Source organism: Octopus bimaculoides, chromosome 10 (genome assembly GCF_046866305.1).
Source record: "Octopus bimaculoides isolate indiv1 chromosome 10, ASM4686630v1, whole genome shotgun sequence".
NCBI classification, from domain to species: Eukaryota; Metazoa; Mollusca; class Cephalopoda; order Octopoda; family Octopodidae; genus Octopus; species Octopus bimaculoides.
The window spans coordinates 45,194,449-45,216,948 of NC_142937.1; the positions used below are offsets into that span (position 1 = coordinate 45,194,449).

Here is a 22,500-nt window from a genome sequence, read left to right on the forward strand (position 1 = left end):
GAGACGAACCTTTTATCAATCAAATCAGTTGCAATCGATGAAAGTTTTTCGTTTTGTTTTGTTTTGTTTTTTTTGCTTTTGTCTGCTTAGATTTGATTTTTTTTTTATAATACAGTAGTCGTTTTGCAATTAGTTATCAGTTATCTTCAAGCTGCCAAACGATATGTTAAACACTGTCATCTTCTGATAATCTAAGTTAAGTTTCTGTTTATCCAATAAAGAAATGTGAATCAGTATAAAGTTTCTGATTAGAATGACACACATTTATTAAAAACAAAATGTCACTCCTTTTGTTTTAGGAAAACTAGCCGCCGCAAGATCATTTGAAAGAAAACTTGGCAAAATTATCGTCTGCTACCATCACCATCACCGCTACTACTACAGCCTCTAGTAGTAGTAGTAGTAGTAGTAGTAGTAGTAGTAGTAGTAGTAGTAGTAGTAGTAGTAGTAGTTTGTGCAAATTGTTTAAAGGCTTTTCGGTACTTATGATTAGTTGTCTTGCTGAAAATGTAATTAAAGACATAGATATAGATAAATGAAATAACCAGTCCGATAACATTTTTGACATGTTATCTTGTGAAGGAATATTAAATCTAACAGCTATTTTTGTTATTTAATGTAAATTATATTATAGCAATTCGCTTTTGTTTTCTTAGTGAGAGAAAAACTCTTCTTATAATTCCACTACAGCTACTAATAAGGATAGCATTATCATTTGTCACATTGGTGACAGATGAGCTGACATTACAAGAAAAATATTACACATATAGACGTATACACATATATTAACCATACATACGCACATGCACACGCATATATATATATGTCTGTATGTTCTCATCTGTTTATGATTAATTGAACTCTTTCCTGTAAAGAAGGAGCTGATCTATAACAAAGAAACAAAGCTCTATCGCTGGAATGTAGGTAACAAAAGCAATCTCACATTGTGAACTTGAGAAAATGCTTGCATATTTTTACTGTTCAGCGTACAGACTGTATTAGCAATGTACGAATTAGTCGGTTGATTTCTTTCTCTAAAAAAAAACTAACTTCGATATTCAGTGCCGGATCTTCAAAATTGGGGCCCTGAAGCTTAAAATGTTATGTGTACCCCCTATACAACCAACAACAGTAGGATAACATCCAATAAGGGTCAAAGAATGTTCTTGCCCTTGCAAGGAACTCCAGCCTTGAGGCCCTGGTAGCCCAAATGGTGAAGTGGTTGTGTGGAGTACTTAAAGATGAGTCTGACAGTGAGCCCTCTTTCCACCAGAAACAAGGTGTGGGTAATCACCGATATCTTTGTCAATGTGGTTGTTCCATGGCAGATCGCCACAATTTTCTTTACAAATTTAAGCACTACATTTCAGATTGTTATTCTCAAAGTCACTGGTGTGAACAAATATTTTCCACACTATGCCTTGTACTTTTAGAGTTATGCGGGTTGAAAATAAGGGAAGCATTATATGCATGAATGATGCATCATAAAGACATAAAACATAACAAATACCACAATCTAATATTAATCTTATATTTAAGATACATCTGAAAATTACAAAATACTCGTTTTTTCTGTTTTTATATAGCAACGTATTCCCTTACAGTTTTGTCATATGAGAGCTTCCTTGCAATATCATTTTCTAGAGACAATATGCATAAGGAATTTAAGCGCTCTTCAGTCATGGAAGACGCAGGCATTGGCAAGTACATCTTAAGTGCAGTGGTAATATTAGGGAACACTCAAATTCCACCGAGGTCGACTTTGCCTTTCATCCTTTCAAGGTCGATAAACTAAGTACCAGTTGCGTACTGAGGTCGATCTAATCGACTGGCCCCCTCCCCAAAACTTTCGGGCCTTGTGCCTAGAGTAGAAAAGAATATTAGGAAACACTTCAATTAATTGTTGCTCATAAATAAGCTGAAGAATTTCTGTGCATTGCATTTTAGATGGTGTGTTTCTTCTGTATTCCGCGATTTCCTAAGGTGTAAATATTCTTTGAACTGATATCACTCATTTATTAATTTGTGGTCGATATCGTCTTTGTAATGCGATATAATAAGTTTGATACTGTCTGCATCAAATTTTGAATTGTTCATCAGTTCTGACAGAAACTTGAACCTTTTCGCAATCTTCTCATATGGCTCCATCTTCTTGCTTAACTGAATTATCAAACAGTCATAGATTTGGTTTAGAACTTCTATCCTAAATTTTTCAACCCCTTTCAAAAAAGCCCTATCACTTGTTCCATCTGCAAATTTCTTTGTAACAGAATAATTTGAGGGGATATATTTACATAGACCTTTTGCTACTGATTCATAGTGTGAAATCCTGCCGGTTGAATTTTCCCACAGTTCTTTAACAAATGAAAGCAAAGATCCTAGCAGAAATACATTGAAATACATTAAAACCAGTGTTTGGAGTTTCTTACTTGTTTTGTTAAAACGCTCCGTAACTTCTTCCCAAACGACTGTTGAAATTGCATATTCCAATTTTACCAACATGTGGTATAAATTCTTTGCATTTCGCTTACATTCAGGCTTCTTTTCTGAGTCTTCAAACATATATATGTTTGAGAGTTTGTAAAATAACCCTATATCCATTTTTAATTGCCCAGACTGCTTCATAATGTGCACATCATCTAATTACACTTAAGCTCTTTAGAGAAAAGGCTAGATTGCCCTGTGTTTTTAGAATCCCCCATCTTCGAGGAGATTGAGAAAACAAAACATACAGCTACTGGAAGATGTCAAAATAGTCAATAACTTCAGGTACAGTAGACACTGCCTTTTACCAAACAAGGTTGAGTGAATGGATTGCACATGGTACATAGTCTGCATACCTATTAATGTTTTTAAGAAGTGCTTGTAGCACTTTCTCCAAGCCCTTCATATTGGAAGCATCATCGTAAGACTGACCATGAATAGTGAAGGCTTATGCTCCCCCAGAAATTGTGTTATTTTGTTAAACAAGGTCGTGGATGAATGGTTTTCTATTGGCAAAAATGCTAAAAATTTTTCACGGGGCTTCCCATTATAACAGTATCGAACCACAATTACCAGCTGGTCAACATGTGTCACGTCAGGTGTATAGTCAACTATAATTTAGTAGTATTTGGTGTCTAGGTTGTTGATCTGATTTACCACTTCATCTTTCACATGTTTTCCCTTGATTTCTATCAATTCTTCAGACACGGATTTGGATAGCTAGGTAATATTTACTTTTTCATTTTTACATTTCTCTAAATATTCATGTAAAAATGGATCAAACTCCGCAATAAGTTCAATGACTCCCAAGAAATTTCTATTGTTTGGGGAGCGCCATTTTTCCTCATGATCTCGAAATGCTAAACCTCTTTCACTTAATGACTTTATAACTGCAACAACCCTTTTTAGTATTTCAAAATAGTACTGCATGTTTTTTTTCCAACTGTTTCTCAAGTTGCTGATCCACAGGGTTTTTATTTGATTTTCGTGTTAGCCAGCTCAACATCGCCCTTTTATGTTCCATAACTATTAGCCATCAAAATCAAGTGCTCTAATTATAGAGTGAAGGAACACAGATATGAGAAACAACGATACACAAAAGAAACAGCATAAAGCGTCCCAGTATGGAGACAATCAACGAGGGATAGGAAAGTAACACACACAGATTGCTCTGATTTCAAAAACAAATGGCCTCTACTAGCGGTGTTCTCCTACACACAGGAACTTTCTGACAGAAAACCCATTCAGCCACTATCAACGCCTAAATTTACTAGAGGTTATCACTTATGTTACCGATCTCACTTTCTTCTAAAGTTGTAACCAGAAGTTGACGTTGGTTTGGCCGAAGACACAAGTCTGTCTTTGTCCACTATACAAGCGCTTTTCAATTTTCTCCACCATACAAGCGCTTTTGCCATAATTGCCAAACAGACGAAATTTTGCTCTATCCAATCAAAGGAAAACTGAGTGGAGATATTTCAATTGGATTCGGTTTCACAAATACAGACAGACAAGCATGCAGGCAGGCAGACAGACAGACAGAAAGACAGACAGACAGACAGACAGACAGACAGACAGACAGATAGATAGATAGATAGATAGATAGATAGATAGATGGATAGATAGATAGAGAGAGAGAGAGAGAGAGAGAGAGAGAGAGAGATAAAGTGCTCTATATGTCTACTGTTACAGAGGAAACGCCCCACCAAACACACCTTCCCGAAATATGGAAAGAGTTAAATGTTGCACTGACCCACATATCCGTGTTAAAAACAAAACACGCTGAACGACAAAATACCAAAGGAATTCGCTCGTTTCTAGGAGATGTATATATATCTTCACCCACGCAGCAAACCGTCTAGGGTTAACTACATTTAATTAAAACTAAATAAGTGAGATCAAATCAAAGAAAGAAAATGGAGTACAAATGGAACTGTTTCCGGTTTCTTTCCATTCATTATTCTATGTAATTTCTTTTAATTGTTTTTTAATTCATATTCTATATGTGTGTGTATGTGCATGTATAGGTGGTGTATGTATGCATATATACATACATATATATTCCTAACGGAATACAGCATAAATATATATATATATATATATATGTGTGTGTGTGTGTGTGTATGTATGTATGTATGTATGTATGTATGTATGCATGTTTGTATATAAGCAAGTATATAATATATATATGAATATATAAATGTATATATACATATATACGTTATATACGTGTGTATGTGTGAGTGTGTGTAGATAAAAGATACCAGGGCACATTGTATTTCCGCTACCCAAGATCACTCACGAGGATTGGTCGATCTCAGAATATGGTAAACGATACTTGCCCAAGGTGCCACGCAATGTGATCGAAAGCTAGCCTCATCATTTCCAAACGAACTTATACATATAGAAGTGCATGTGTTTGCATGTCTGTTTCTTTGTATCATTGTTTGTGTGAGTGTGCGCGTGCGCGCGCGCGTGTGTGTGTGTGTGTGTGTGTGTATGTGTGTGTGTGTGTCGTTTGTATCAGTCTTTCTGCATGCGTGTTTTGCACGTACACATAAAATGGTAGACTGGGGTTTGTAACAAATATTAAATTTGATTTAAAGTGACACGCAGACAGTTAGAGTGAGAGACAGACAGACAGAAAGAAAGAAAGCTAAACAGATAGATACATAAATAGAAAGACAGTCAGTCAGGCAGACAGACAGACAGACAGATACATACATACATACATGCATGCATAAATGCATGCATCCATGCATACATACATACCCATGTCTGCATGCATAGATAGATAGATAGATAGATAGATAGATAGATAGATAGATAGATAGATAGATAGATAGATAGATAGATAGGTAGGTAGATAGACGTCACTTGTAGATAAGTAAATTAATATATTTCAGCTAGCCGCCATATCACGTCCGCTGCCATCTTGCCTATCATATATTATATATTATGTACCCCATGTTTTCTACTCGTCTGAACTCTTGAAAAACTTTGGCATAATGTCTGCCATTTCGTCTTTCAAATGGTTAAAATCATGAATGACAAACAACAACAACAGCCATAACACGATGATGAAAATGATGATGACGATTATGATGATCATGATGATGGCGCCGCCGTTTCCGACAACAACGACAATAACAACTACAAATACAAGGACAGCAAAAAGTGCAAACACATGAATGGTGCTGCGTTGCACTTTAATATCAAGTCTATGTGACGGTGCAGTTGGTCTGCACTTTAGATATCCTTTTCCTTGTTCGAAGTGATGGTGGTGGTGGATTTGGCGGCGGCGGCGGCGGCGGAGGCAGCAGTGATGGTGTCTGAGATACTAGAGGTGGTGTCAGTCGTAGTGGTGGTGGTGGTGGTGGTGGTGGTGGTGGTGGTTGAGGTGTCGACGTGGCAATGGTGATAATGGTGGCTCGTGTGCTGGACGAGGCAATATGTGATGTATCATTATTAGTGGTGGTGGAAAGGCGGCCAGATGGCAGAATCGTTAGCACGCTGGACGAAATGCTTAGCGGTATTTCGCCCGTCGCTACGTTCTGAGTTCAAATTCCGCCGAGGTCGACTTTGCCTTTCATCCTTTCGGAGTCGATAAATTGAGTATCAGTAGAACAGTAGGGGTCAATGTAATCGATTAATCCCCTTCCATCAAATTTCAGGCCTTGTGCCTTTAGTAGAAAGGAAAGGATTATTAGTGGTGGTGGTCACAATGACTGTGGGGGTCATCCAGTTGATGATGGAGTGAAGGGGTGGGGGTTGAGTAGCAGTACTGATGCGGTGATAATTATGTTGGTTGAGAAGTGGTATGAGTGGTGGTAGTGGTACTGATGGTGATCGTAGTAATGGTGATGGTGGTGGTGGTCGTGGTGATTGTGGTCTTGGTCGTGGTCGTGGTCGTGGTGGTTCTGCTGCTGTTGCTGCTGCTGCTGCTGCTGCTGCTGCTGATGCTGCAGGTGATGATGATAATGATGATGATGATGAAGACTACGACGACGACGACGTGATGTTGATGATGATGATGATGATGATGATGATGATGATGTGATGATAGCTGCAATGATTGTTGCTGTTGTCGGTGGTGCTGGTGCTGGTGATGAGGGCGGTTTAGTGGTGCTAGTAAAGGTTGTGTTGGTGGTTGTGGTGATGGTGGTTTTATTTGGATGGAGCCGTGGCATTGGTGGCGGTATTGTAGTGGTAGTACTAGTGGCGGCGAAGGTTGGCGGTGTTAGTGGTATTGGTGGAGGTGGGGCTACTGTTGCTGCTAGTGGTTGTGGAGAAGGTGATGGTGAACTTTAGTTAATGTCAAGAGGCAGGAATCAAAACACAACAAACACAACAAACACAAAAACACATTATCGACTGAAGAAAGGACAGGAAGAGGAGGTTGTGTATAGAGATGGAGAAGTGGTGAATGAAATCGTAGGAGCTGTTGTTAATAAAGAGTAGGAGGTGGTTGTGGATACTGAAAAGGAAATGGTGAGTGAACAATGGTAGCACTGTAGTTGTTAATGATGGTTATGGTGGTAGTAGTGGTGGTGGTAGTGGTGGTGGTGGTAGTGGTAGTAGATGGAGAGACGTTGATGCGTCATATGTAAATAAATATTTGATACATAAAATTTATGTAGCCTTCCAGTTTATTTATAAGTTAAATCCTCAAGGAATTGTGAGCATTTTGATCTGTTTTAAGGAATACGAGGTAGTAACAAGACCACGCATTACACAAGAGAATTGGTCTGCTTACAGTTCGGCACCTGGAGAGAAACATGCTCATGTCAGCCAACATCGAGAGTAACTGAGTTAGCGATCCCGTTAAGATGCCTGGTGTGTATTTTGAACCAGACCGCTATGTGGATAGATAGTGAGTCAAAGGAAGGAAGTGGTATAGCTTCGGCGATAGCTTCATCCGTCTTATACGTGATGGCAGTTGTTTGACATAATTCCACAATTCAGCAATAACTGGACACAGGACAAAAACGTATAACGGTTTCGTCACTCTGAGCGCATGTCGGACAAGCCAGGCTGACGTCGTTATCCTTACCTGTAGAATTTATCCAAAACTAGCAATATTCTTCAGTACAGTCAAGCCAGAAATCTTCTCTTTGGTCGATTTGTGATCCAGCTTAAATCAAAAACCAAGACTGAAGTGAACACTTGGCGTCTTCAACGATGTCAATCGATTATATTTCTTTACCATTTGAGTAGTTGGGCCGGAGATTTCTGGAAGCTCCTTATATCATTGCTCTGAAAATCCAACGGAATAAACCGTTTAGTAGATCTCCTGCGATATCCTGGTGTCTTCCCAAGAGCGTTATGGCTCTTGGCTACCTAGCCATCTATAAAATGCAACAGTTAACATACCACGTTCTTAAGGAGACACTGGTTATTGACGGAGACCTACTGAACAGTTTATTCTGGAGAATTTTCAGAGCAGTGATATAAACAACTTACATTAAATTTCTGGCCTAACTGTCCAACTGATGAAGAACTATAATCGATTGACATCATTCAAGATGACAAGTGTTCAGCTCAGTCTTGGTCTTTGATTGAAGCTGGATCACACGTCGATCAAAGAAAAGGTTTACGTGAAAATATATCTCACGAACAGCGACCTCTTTTCACTGTTTAGCATTCCCTGCAGATGATACTGGCAGAGTTGATACGCAGAATTTGAATTCAGAATGCAAAAACTTGAAACAAATGACCTAAGGCATTCTTGTTGTGTTGTTGTTGGCACTCCGTTCTCGGGGATATTCAGCGTGACACAGTGTGACAAGGCTCACCCTTTGAATTACAGGCACAACAGAAACAGGAAGTAAGAGTGAGAGAAATTTGTGGTGAAAGAGTACAGCAGGGTTCGCCACCATTCCCTGCCGGAGCCTCGTGTAGCTTTAGGTGTTTTCGCTCAATAAACACTCACAACGCCCGGTCTGGGAATCGAAACTGCGATCCTATGACCGCGAGTCCGCTGCCCTAACCACTGACCCATTGCGCTTCCACTAAGGCATTCTATGCAATGCTCTAACTACTAACCAACTCGCCGCGCACATGCAAGTGCGCATTATCAACCACGGTATACCAAACCCTTCACGCGGAAGGTGTTGGCAGCAGTTTAGCCTTCTAGTAGGACACGTTCTATTTCAAAAGAAACGAAAGAAGCAGACACTTCAGCCTGATCAGATGAAAACTGGGGCAAAGCACGATGGTCATGCGATAGTAATAACGAAAGACAGTGAATGCGCTTCCCATCCCTGTCCAACCGTTCAATGATAGTTTGCTCTCGTTCCATTACTGAGTGAAACTAGCCACTCTTCGTCCCAATTCCTCTCCAACCGGAGGTCTGCTCCGAAGCAGACCCCAAACATTCTAATATAGCCGTAGACCCGTTGCATATAACAGGCCGATGTGGACTTGCTTCTCTAGTGGCAACACAGTGCCGCCATCATACACACGCAAACACTCACACGCATGCACACACACACACACACACATGCACACACACACGCACGCACACACACGCACACACACATGCACACACACATGCACACACACGCGCGCGCGCACGCACACACACATGCACACACATATATACACACACAACTGTCTGTGGATCTATCAATATTCATCTGTCTATCTGTCAGTTTGCTCTTTTTCTCTTTCTTGCTCTTTGTGTATGTGTGTGTGTGTGTATGCGTGTGTGTGTGTGTGTGTGATTGCATGTGTTTGTGTGTGCATTTGTGTGTGTGTGTGTCAATACGTGAGTGTTGTGAGTGAGAATTGAGCGAGTGAGCTTCTTGTATGTCAGTATTACAAGATGAAGAAACACTTAAATGAACAATTCCAAAACAACTGTTAAGAGGCAAAAATATTTGAAATACAATCTACATTATACAGTTATTTTCGTTGTTGTTGCTGTGATTGTTGTTAATGTTATTATTATTATTATTATTATTATTATTATTATTATTATTATTGTTATTATTAGTATTGTTATTATTATTATTATTATTATTATTATTAATATCTTTATTATTAAAAATCAAAGAAAAATACATCAAGGGTTTCCTTTCTTGGAATAAGAATTTAGTCTATATTTTGGATAACAGACATACGCCTTTCCAAGGTTAACAAATGCGGTGTGAGAACGGCTTAATATTTACCAAAACTCTTTTCTGAGGCAGAATGCCCAGCCAGAATGCTGCATCTGTCGCCTGTTTGCTGATATCGTAGACGACATTGCTAGATGGTTGCCCGAGACTAGCCACGACAGTGTGTGCGTGTGTGTGTGTGTGTGTGTGTGTGTGTGTGTGTGTGTGTGTGTGTGTGTGTGTGTGTGTTGTGTGTGTGTATGTGTATGTTTGTATGTGTGTGTGTGTGTGCGTACGTGCGTGTATATGCGTGCGTACGCGCGTGTGTGTGTGCGTTCGTGTGTGTTTGTGTGTTTGTACAGTATGTGTGCGAACACACAATAAGTTTAGTATAGATAATGCATAGTACTAGTCAGCGATATCTATCTTCCATGTAAATATATACGCATTAAGCCTACTGGTATTTATTTGTTTTTCTATATACATATTACACATTAAATGACATAACAGTGTTGCTATGCTATCTACATTTACTGGAAGATATGGAACGAAGTAAAAACTCCCAGATATAGAGAAATTTTAAACCATTACTTGGTGATTCTAGTAAAAATATAAATGGTAAGATTTTCTATATGCACATACATATACAAACAAGGAGACAGTAGAAATCGACCATAAAATAATAAAATAGAAGAGAACACTGTCTTGTACACTAACTGGTGCAACTTACCTGAATGATGATAAAAGTTCAGTGAGGTGGTCAGAAAAATTGTTTAGGCGTTGTCGTGTGGCGAAGAAGCTCGCTTTACAGCGATTCAATCCCACTGCACGATGCCTCGGGCTAGTCTTTCCTATTATAAGGATGTGCCGATCGATGCTTTGTGAGTAAATGTAGTTGACGGACACTCTGTGGAAGTCTGTCTTGTGTATGTGTATGTCTTTATGGCTGTTTGCACACACACCCCTCACTACTTGACAACCTGTGTTGCCTTGTTTATGTCCTCGCAACTTGATGGTTCGGTAAAACAGACCGGTAAAATAAGAAGCACCAGACTTTAAAAAAATAAATACTGGATTCGCCTTTAAGGCGATGCCCCATCATGGCTGCTGTCCAATGATGGAAACAATTAAAAAAGAAAAACAGGTAAATATCAAATCCTAGAGATTGAAATATAGAAGGTATGGAATATAGGAAACAAGAGAAATTGTGATTATTATAGGAGCGCGAAGCAAATTACAGGAGCGAAAAATCAAGGAATTGTCTGGAGAAATTTCCATAGATAAAATTCAGTATGATACTGAGCAACGACAGAAAAGGCAGCAGTTCATATCTTCTTACCTACAATGATTGAAAGTGCTTCCTAGGTAGGTGTCAGTATTAAACTGCCAGCAATTTAATATTGGTTTTGTATACATACACAACCCCTTAGACTAGTAGTTGAAGAGTATATTCAGTTTTATGGAATCAATTAATTATATTACTGGTACTTAGCCAACGATGAATCCACAACGTGGAATCAATCTTATTAGTTGTACTTAGCTAATGATGAAGTCACTACGTGATTGTTCGTAGACTCACCCACGTCGGAAGATGTGATTCGATAAACATTCGGTTACTATTTTTAGCAGTTCCAGCGATTGTGTAAAACATTTTTCGTTAGCTCCACAAGAGGCTATCTCTATATCAGGTGTTTTAAGTTATACAATAGACACGGGGCTCGAAATTTTTATGGAAAGGGGCTAGTCGATAACATCGACCCAAGTGCTCAGTTGATCCTGAAAGAATGAAAGGCTAAGTAGACCTCGATGACATATGAACACAGAATGTAAAACCGAAACAAATGCCGCTGGGCATTTTTGTCCAGCGCGGTAACGATTCTGCCATCTCAGCACTTTAGAGAGATTATATAAATTGATTTCGAATTTTAACACAAGGTCAGAATTTTCAGGGAGGGACTAGTCGATTACATCGACACCGGTGCTCAACTAATACTTATTTTATCGAACCAGAAAAGATGAAAGCCAAACTCAACTTCAGCGGAATTTGAACTCAGAACATAAAGACGGACGAAATGCTGTCGAGCATTTTGCTCGGTGTACTAACGATTTTGTTAGCTCGCCGCCTTGAAAGAGGTAATATAAATTAAACAGTAGAATCATATGAAATACTTTTCGATGTTTTTTTTTTTTTTGTGTGTGTGTTTTAGTCGGTGGGTGAGAGTAATACTCATGACTCTTTACAGGGCTTTCGAGACTAATAAGAAGTAAGGATTGAGGTAGGCAGGGAGGGGAGAGTGGAGGAAAATAACATTTTTTCAGTCGGATACTTACCTGGGTCCCATTTGTGGCGACGTCACCACTGCCCTGTACCACCGGTACTGTATTAGAAGCGTCCATGTTGGGCAGGACAAGCAATAAAGAGAGAAGGGTGATTAAAGTACCAGATACCATTGTTGAGAGATGGTTGTCAGGTGATCCAAAGTAAAATCTGGAAAAAAGAAAAACAAAATCAAAATAGAGAATCGAATATATATATATATATATATGTGTGTGTGTGTGTGTGTGTGTGTGTGTGTGTGTGTGTGTGTGTGTGTGTGTGTGTGTAAATATATAAAAATAAAAAGATAAAGAGAGCAATGGTAAGGTTGGAGAAGTATTTTATGGATAGAGTCTCAACCTTATATATATATATATATATGCATATATATATACATATATATATATATACATATATATATATATATATATATATATATATATATATATATATATATACATATATATATATATATATATATATATATATATATATATATATATATATATATATACATATATATACATATATATATATATATATATATATATATATATATATATATATATATATATATATATATATATATATATATATATATATATTGGATTGTCGCCATATTGGGGCATCGCCTTGAAGGGTTTAGTCGAACAAATCGGCACCAGTGTTTATGTTTTAAATGTAGTACTTAATCGGTCGGTCTCTTTTGCCCAACTGGTAAGTCATGGGAACGTAAACAAACAAATGCCGGTCGTTAAGCGGTGGTGGATGCAAACACAAAGACAGACACAAATACACATTCGTACATACTTATGTGTGTATATATATATATATATATATATATATATATATATATATATATATATATATATATATATACACACACACAATAGACTTCTTCACAGTTTACATCAATCAAATTCATTCACTCACAATAGACAATAATTTGTGATTTGAGCAAGATTCGGGTGAATTTAGCTTCTCTTTCTACCAATATGTCAAGCAAAGGCGTAGAAGAGTGGTCTCCAAATTTTTATTTGTTTGTTTTTTTTGGTACCACAGACCAGGAGAACGTGCACATAACAAAACACAATAGAGAATAATATATAACTTAATTATATATATATATGTATACTCTTTTACTCTTTGATTTGTTTCAGTCATTTCACTGCGGCCATGCTGGAGCACCGTCTTTAGTCGAACAAATCGACTCCGGAACTTATTCTTTGTAAGCCTAGTACATATTCTATCGGACTCTATTACCGAACCGCTAAGTTACGGGGACGTAGACACAGCAACATCAGTTGTCAAGCGATGGTAGTGGGGGACAGCAAAAAATCATTCTAAAATTGTATTTTAACGTAAGCGTGCCCAAACAAGTCGAATGCTTACACAGAGCAGGTTTCACAGTCACATCATCCAAACATTCAAGGTTGTGAATAGTTTTCAGGACATTCATAAAGAGAAGGTCTTACAGCTGTTTCCGGGAAATTTTATATATCCTTTCATCAGTGACGGTGCGAGAAAATATTTAAGTAATAGTTATTATAGAGAAGACATGAAATACAGAGTGAAGTGAAGGAATGAAAGCAAACGTGAGATACTTAGGGATATTGTATTTGCAGTTCCATTATTTAAGCAGAATGGTGTATATATATAAGTTGGAACTCACACACAAGGTACAGGAAACTTATATATACACCATTCTGCTTAAATAATGGAACTGCAAATACAATATCCTTATGTATCTGACGTCTGTTTTCAGTCCTTCACTTCACTCTGCATTTCAGGTCTTCTCTATAATAGATATTACTTAAACATTTTCTCGCACCGTCTCTGATGAAGGGATATATAAAATATCGCAGAAACAACTGTAAGACCTGTTCTGACAGCTATTCACAGCCTTGAATTTTTTTATCTCATTCTGTTAATTTTTATATAGATACATGCTAATACATGACCTACATTGGACTCCTCATTCGTATCATTATCGAACCTGGAGCTTAACTATAGTCTATCCATAGCACTTACTCAGCATTACCTGACACTTTTGTGTCTTCTTGGCACCAATACTTCTCATATCATATATATATATATATATATGTGTGTGTGTGTGTGTGTGTGTGTGTGTGTGTGTGTGTGTGTGTGTGTGTGTGTGTGTGTGTATATAATGCAAAACACCCTACAAACTATGATAGGCCATAAAATAGAAATGAAATTTCAAAATTCGTTCTTTCTGTGCGGCCCGGTAATGGTCCCCAACTACGCCTAAAAACTTTTAGAAGTAGCCTCTAAGCTAAGGACCACTATATTTGAAACCTTATCGCCATATCTTACTTCCTGCTCCACATTGTTTGCCAATTGCTTGTCTATTTATAAACACAGACCTAGAAATGGTATGGCCTAGTGGTTAAGGTAGCTGAAAGCCAGTTCTCTGTATATTCATAGCCTGCTTAGGGTGATTTGCTGCTGCTGCTGCTGCTGCTGCTGCTGCTTCATATCAGGTTGGCCTTGATCACCCACATTTATGATCAAAGCCATTCTAGCCATGGCTATCGCATCTTTAAAGATATACGATAAGGTACTGAAAAGTTCCTGGCTTTAAGAGTATCACGAAAGCCTAGTTGGAGGCCCAACCTTCTGAGTTTTTTTTACAGGGCTTATAAAAACTAAAAGACTGCTGCAGTAATTGTGTGAATCTGGGAGGGGGGGATATGTTGAATGAAATCATAACTGATCCTCCTGTATTTTCTTTTACTTTTCAGCACTCCTTTGTGGTTTACCTCAGCTATATTATCCAATATGTCGCTCCTTTTACTTTTTATTTTCCTTATAACACGATAGTATGATTTTAGAGACATTTAGCAGCTTTTTCCAGTAGATATAGATATATAACAGACGACACTATATAACAGACGACACTATATAACAGACGACACTATGCTGGCATGCAATAGTATCGAGCGCTAAACCATGTGTTTGCAAACAAACCTCTTAATCACACAGTTATGTCTGCCAAGTGCACAATCCATGTAGTTTAGAGGAATCAAAAGAGAAAGTGTAATATTCCTACTCGTCCTATGGTTATCATAGGCCCAAATGAAGTGAATTTAAGAACAACTCAGAACCGAAATTAGATCATGGTGCACTCCGCTCCCACCAAATATTGATTTCTTAAATTGTCACAAGTTATACATTATAGGGTGGAGGCGCAATTACCCAGTGGTTAGGGCAGCGGACTCGCGGTCATAGGATTGCGGTTTCGATTCCCAGACCGGGCGTTATGAGTGTTTATTGAGCGAAAACACCTAAAGCTCCACGAGGCTCTGGCAGGGGATGGTGGCGAACCCTGCTGTACTCTTTCACCACAACTTTCTCTCACTCTTACTTCCTGTTTCTGTTGTGCCTGTAATTCAAAGGGTGAGCCTTGTCACACTATGTCACGCTGAATACCCCCGAGAACTACGTTAAGGGTACACGTGTCTGTGGAGTGCTCAGCCACTTGCACGTTAATTTCTCGAGCAGGCTGTTCCGTTGATCGGATCAACTGGAACACTCGACGTCGTAAGCGACGGAGTGCCAACAACATACATTATAGGACACATAATCCATTGATTCCAATATAATTCTTTGTACTATAGACACATGGTCTGAAATTTTGTGAGAGTGCAGTAGTCGATTAGATTGCCTATAGTAGAAAGGATTTATAACGCACCATTCAAATGAAAAATAAAATGCTAACACACGCCTCCGACTTGATTTGAACACATGATGCAAAAACTAAATGCTTCAAATTTTTTTTTTATTAAAAACCTTCCCACCCCTTCCTGTGCTTTACCAATTTTGCCGGTAGCCGACCACCAAGACAGTCATCCAGCCCCAGAAATTAAAATCTATGAATTTCAAAATTAAATCCGACATTAAAGTTTAATATCATTCTTTACTTTTTTAGAATTTCTTTTAGCATTTTTGTCGTGGTTGCGGCTGCGTGGTTGGAGAGGGCTTTGTGGTTATTATACGTACATACAAACATACATACACACATACACTTTTAAAGATAAATGCAATTTTTAGCTAAATTCAGTTTTCCAAATTGTCGTTTCGCTTAGTATAGAATTTTTGTCTGTTGTTATCTTAATTCAATTTACTTATCTCAGACGTTGCACTGGTTACATAAGTGTTTTTGAACATTTGTCTTACATTTTCTCTGACCTGCAGAAATCAAATTCGATTGTCGATCACAATAATGGCGAGACCGCTTTACAGGATTTATTTTTTCACAAGCTTACTAAAAGTTTACTAAATTGTCGAAACATGATATACTTGATGCAAGCTGTTGATAGTTGTTGTTGCCGTTGTTGCAGCGGTTGTGGTGGTGGTGGTGGTGGTGGTGGTGGTGGTCATAGCGTCGTTAGGGTAATACTGTGATGATGATGTCAGTGTGTGGTATAGTACAGGCGATAGTGGTGTCTGGTAGTGTTCCTGGTGTGTTACTGTGGTATGTGGTAGTAGTGATGGTGTACGAGTACCGGTGGCATGGTAGTGTGTGTGTGGTAGTTGTGAAAGAGTGTAGCGGTGAGGTTGTGGTAGTATTTTTACAGGTGTGGAAGTGTATGTTATACTTGAGTGTACATTACAAGTAGTAGTGGTAGTCGAGGTGGTGGTGGTGGTAGTGGTGGTGGTGGTGGTGATGGTGGTGGTGGTGGTGGTGGTGGTGGTGGTGGTGGGATAGTTGTGTTAGTTTATGGTGAACAAATGTTGAGAGAAATAAGTTTCTCCCAGACGAAGAGTTAGTCTCTCCGAAACGTCAGTATCCATTTCTTTTATCTACCACGTTACACAATCATATATAAACTCATAGGTTTCACTACATGCAGTCTTTTAAATATGTGTGAGAGAGAGACAGAGGAGGGAAGGAAGAGAGGCTTGGGACGAAGGGAGAAAGAGGATGAATGAAGCAAGGAAGGAAGGAAGGAAGGAAGGAAGGAAGGAAGGAAGGAAGGAAGGAAGGAAGGAAGGAAGAAAGAAAGAAAGAAAGAAAGAAAGAAAGAAAGAAAGAAAGAAAGAAAGAGAGCCTCTTCTGTAGCACTCTATCAGTTACGACGACGCGGGTTCCAGCTGATCCGATCAATAGAACAACCTACTCGTGAAATTAACGCGCAAGTGGCTGAGCACTCCACAGTTTCTCAACCCTTAACATAGTTCTCAAGGAGATTCAGCGTGACACAGAATGTGACAAGGCTGGTCCTTTGAAATACAGTATGAAGTCTTTTGACATGCCTTTTCAATCTTCCAACTGACAGGTACACTTTTCCACATGTTGCACATGGTCATATCACAATTTACAAGAATTAATTCCTATGAGATCTCTGGTGGCTGACCAGGCTTGCATGACTCAAGCATTTCCTCCCACAAATCACACACATAAAACGCAACACCCTCATTTTCCACAGGTTCATTCTTTCTAAACCTTCTCTTGATCTTCTCGTGCTTTATTCTCTCTCTTTCAAACTTCGAACAACCACTGTGCACTCTTTTCTTTCATCCATTTCGGTCTTGCGCCTCCCTCTTCCAATCAACAACTGAAACTCCTGGCGAGGAGCGGGATTTTTGAAGATAGATAGATAGATAGATAGATAGATAGATAGATAGATAGATACATACATACATACATACAGACAGACAGACAGACAGACACACACACACACACACACACACACACATATGTATGTATGTATGTATGTATGTATGTATGTATGTATGTATGTATGCATGGTTGAAGTCAACTCGTGACCGAGTAAGACCACTTCTAACTCAGAGTGGACCTGAGAACAATAATGGTTATGAGGTGATACCACGTTCCTGAAAGCCCTTGAACTCCTATACCAGAGCCCCTCTACCGCATGCAATTTAAAGTTATACCCAGGACATACATACATACATACATGATCGCTTCATTTTGACAAATTGCAGCCGTCTACAATAATCTCCATTACGTCTGTGTGCTCTGAAAACCATACGACTGTGCGCCTTCAACAGGTTAAGTCTGCACGCAGAAACTTAATAGAGAGACAAGATAATCCAGATATATTATACAACACATATTCCATCTCTAAGAATCAGTAACTGGAATCCAATTGCTACATCAACTGTCGGTTTGATTTCACAGTGCCTTCTCTTAGACGTTTCCCCCTAACGAATACGTACAATACAGCAGCGATTTGAAAGAAGCATATTTTCACACAGTTGAATGACCGTCAGCTCTCATGGGTTCTACTGCCCTTTAACGGGTCTTGCTTTTTTTTTTTATACCGCATGGTGTTCAACACCCCCTCTTCACCAAGCTGGCTTGATGAGGTTACCAGTTTAGTTGCCGACGACCCGACCATGCAACAGGTTGTACTGTGTCACATATTATCAGTGGCACTCAAGAGTGATGTAACTAATACATCCATTTGTTGTTTACACCACCTGTCTACGTCTGTTGTTTTTTTCTAAATTCTCCCATATATATGTGTATATATATATATATATATATATATACACACACACACACATATATACATGCATATATAGTGTGTACGTATATACATATATACATATATACTTATACACACATACACACTCCTATTAGTCTATCATATACAACACCATTTCATATACTATACGTCTTGTATTACAAGTGTTCTAATGCACATTTCTAATACATATATTATACAAGTCTTACCCAGCACTCATTCCATTCAAAAGCTAGCTACACAACGATTGTCTTGTATGCATGTCTGCACAGTAATTCACACGCTGTCGCAAAAGTTGACAAACCAAACAGTTCTAATTTACATTCATAGCTACTACTGCTACTGTCGCTTGTGCAGTCATTGCAGCAGTTTCTTGTTGTCGTTGTTGTTGCTGTTGTGATGGTGGTGGTGGCGTTAGTTATTATTGCTGTCTAAATCTGTCAACATAAAATGGCTTACTTCGCAAACGTCTCAAGTGTCTAACATATTAAAGAGCTTGGGGAGACGGAAAGAAAGAAATAGAGGAAGAGGAGTAGTAGATGGTTGACTTGGTAAAGAGGCGGAGAAAATGTAGCCAAGTGATATTTTGTTACGTCTTTTTACGTTCTCAATTGAAATCCCTCTGAGATCAATTTTTCCTTTCATTCATTCGAGGTCGACAATATTATGCACTAGTCATGTACTGAGAGCAGTCGACTGTATTCTCAGCCCCTACATGATATGGCCTCGTTCGAAGTCTACCAAACATATTATGTATGTGTCTGTGTCCCACCTCCATATGTATTATGTTTGCATAAATGTATGTAGGAACATACATAGTCTTTGTATATGTATACATACGTGTATTTATATAAAGGATAAAAGAGTAAAGACCCCCTTCAGTCATGAATGACCATAGGATTACACCTAGAAAGTTCCACCCAGCAAGTCCCCACGAGTCCGAGCAAAGTTATTTATTGAAGGCCAGCACTCGCTCATGCATACCAGCCTCCCTTCTTCACGCCATTGATGTTGTCCAAAGGAAAGGCAAAAGTTGGTACAGCTTGGCACCTGTGACTTCGAAGCTCACTTTTACAGCTCAGTGAACTGAAGCAACCTGAAATAAAGTGTCTTGTTCAAAAACACAACGCACAGCCCGGTCTGGAAATCGAACTCACTACTTCATGATTATGAGCCCGACGTTATAACCACTGAGCCATGCGCCTTCATTGTACGCATATATTTATGTGTGTGTGTTTGTGTATGCATGTGTGTATGTGTGTATATATGCATGCACACACATGTGTGTATTTTTGTATGCATGCATCTATGTCCATATGCACGAATCAGGTGATACATGTTCAAGTCCCACGGACAGCCTTCAATTCGACATTATCTATCCAAAGAGATTTTTTTTTACCTAATTTACTATTTATAGCTTTATCTGCTTCGAGATCCACCGATGCAAAAATGTATTATTACAACTTTTATGTTAATCTAACCATTCTAGTAACATATGTGTCCTAATAGTTTATACTTTGCCTTGAGGCTTTCAACTCCTGATGAAGTTGTAGGAGATTACATTTTGACATACAGTTTATCTTGGGTAATTTTAGACCTCTCCCAGTCTGATCACCACTGTCTCCACCTCTGATCACAACAAGCTTCTTCCAGAAAGGAAAAGAGACAAATAGACAAAAAGAATTGCCCCCAGTACGGGAATCGTACTTTATTTATCGACAAACCTTGAAAATTGCTGCAAAATACAAAATCCTTTTCCTCCGAGAAGGGCAGTAAAACTATTTCTCTATTGCGATAGTACCTGATTTTGGTACATTTTTTGATAAAGGCATTATCGAAAAACTGGAGCTGCCAGAAATATATGAAGGTCATATTCTTATTCAATGGCGGGAATATATCTAGAATCAAGTCTAAAATCTGAGGCACAAAAAAAAACACTTTCTTTAAATTTGTTTCCCAGCCAGTGTTACAGTCCTTAAAATATTACTCTGAATTAGTGAATATACCAGTAACTATTAGAAATTTTACTTACTGGTGGTAAGGTCACTAGTCTTCTGATGCAATATTTTAAATAGTTCTTAATGAATTCGACATAAGCCAATAAGTTACGCTTTCTTATACATGCACACTAAGCAACAGAGTAAGGTACATACACGCGTGTGCGCACACATTCACACTCACACACAGACACATACATACATACATACGTATGTGTGTATGTATATATATATATATATATATATATATATATATATATATATATATATATATACGAATGCATGACACACACGTCATGCATTCGTATAGAGATGTGCATACATATGTGTATGTAAAATATTATGCATAGATATGTATACATACATACATTCAAAAGTTCGTTCTCATCCTTAGTCCTTTTCTCCTTACGTTAGTATGGGGGAGTTTGGTTGTGTGAGTGAATACGTATATGTGTGCAAGTATGTGCAGTTGTTCATGTTCACGCCCATACGCACACTCTTCATTTTTTCTTTCTTTTTGCTTTCTCTCTTTTTTTCTTCCTCTTAAACTGACCCAGGTTTAAAATGTCTTGAACTGTAATCGGCGTATGTATGTATGTAGGTATGTATGTAGGTATGTATGTAGGTATGTATGTAGGTATGTATGTGCGTGTGTGTTTGTATATGTATGTATCTATTTATGTATCTATGCATGTATGTGTGTATGTATGTTATCTTCTATTTCTAATTATCTGAAATCTTCGTGTACGGGAGGAGCTGGTTTCTAACAAAGATACAAAGCTCTATTGGTAGTATGTAGATAACAAAGACAAATTCATATTTTAAACTTGAGAAAGTTTTTCATATTTTTATTGTTCCACTGACAGATTGCATTTATAATGCACGAGTTACCTGGTTGATTTTTTTCTGAAAGTCTAGGTTATCCAAATTGTCACCTAGGCATTTACTCACAGAACCAAATGCACAAATTATTACTGGTATATATGTAAATATATGTAAATATATATAAACTGGTATGTGTGTGTGTGTGTGTGTGTCTATGTATCTATGTATGTTCGCATGCATCTACGTATGTGTTGGTTGGTACTCCGTCAGTTACGACGACGAGGGCTCCAGTTGTTCCGATCAACGGGACAGCCTGCTCGTGAAATTAACGTTCAAGTGGCTGAGCACTCCACAGACACGTGTTTCTTTAACGTAGTTCTCGGGGGAGATTCAGCGTGACACAGTGTGACAAGGCTGACCCTTCGAATTACAGGCACAACAGAAACAGGAAAAAAGAGTGAGAGAAAGTTGTGGTGGAAGAGTACAACAGGGTTCGCCACCATTCCCTGCCGGAGCCTCGTGGAGCTTTAGGTGTTTTCGCTCAATAAACACTCACAACGCCCGGTCTGGGAATCGAAACCGCGATCCTACGACCGCGGGTCCGCTGCCCTAACCACTGGGTCATTGCACCTCCACTACGTATGTGTATGTATTCAGTAATTTCCATGTTTCCTGTTTTACTCTTCCCTTCTGCCGTCAGAGTAATGAGATGTATCCTTCCGTTTTGTGTTAACTTGTCTAAGGAACCGGTTAAACGCCGCTAAAACTCCAGTAACAAATTGCAGGACCACAACTTGATATGTGTGTTTGTGGTTTTGTCTTTAAAATTTAATTTCCTCTTCGCTGACTTGAATTCAATAACCAACAAATTGACAATATGTATGTATATCATTGTTCAGTTTTATTCCAAAATTTCTTGCTAATAGATAAAGAGTCGGTTTCTAACTTAGATCCAAGGCTCCTTCATTGGATATTTTGTTTGTATGTATGTATTCATTTATTTATGTATATATGTATTATGTATGTGTGTATGCATGTATGTATGCATGTATGCATGAATGTATATATGTGTGTATATGAGCAGATTTGTATGTTTTGCTTTATGTATGTATTCTCATGCATGTAGTTGCATATCTAGACATTCTCATATATATTTAAATGATAAATTTCTGGACTGTTTTACAGATTTTTACAGTTCCTGTGATGGATTGAATCTGTAGTCTTCGAATTAGCTTTCTCTGCCGCCTTGCTTTCGTTTT

General features: G+C 38.4%; 1 protein-coding gene across 1 annotated transcript in view; it reads right to left on the reverse strand.

Moving 5' to 3' along the window:
- LOC106874905 (uncharacterized) overlaps window positions 1–22,500 on the reverse strand; it is a 94,788-nt gene that overhangs the window by 10,750 nt on the left and 61,538 nt on the right. The window contains exon 3 of the mRNA XM_089358270.1: window positions 11,916–12,072. Coding sequence (XP_089214396.1) covers window positions 11,916–12,035 — 120 coding nt within the window. The 5' untranslated portion in view covers window positions 12,036–12,072. The remainder of the gene's footprint in view (window positions 1–11,915; window positions 12,073–22,500) is intronic.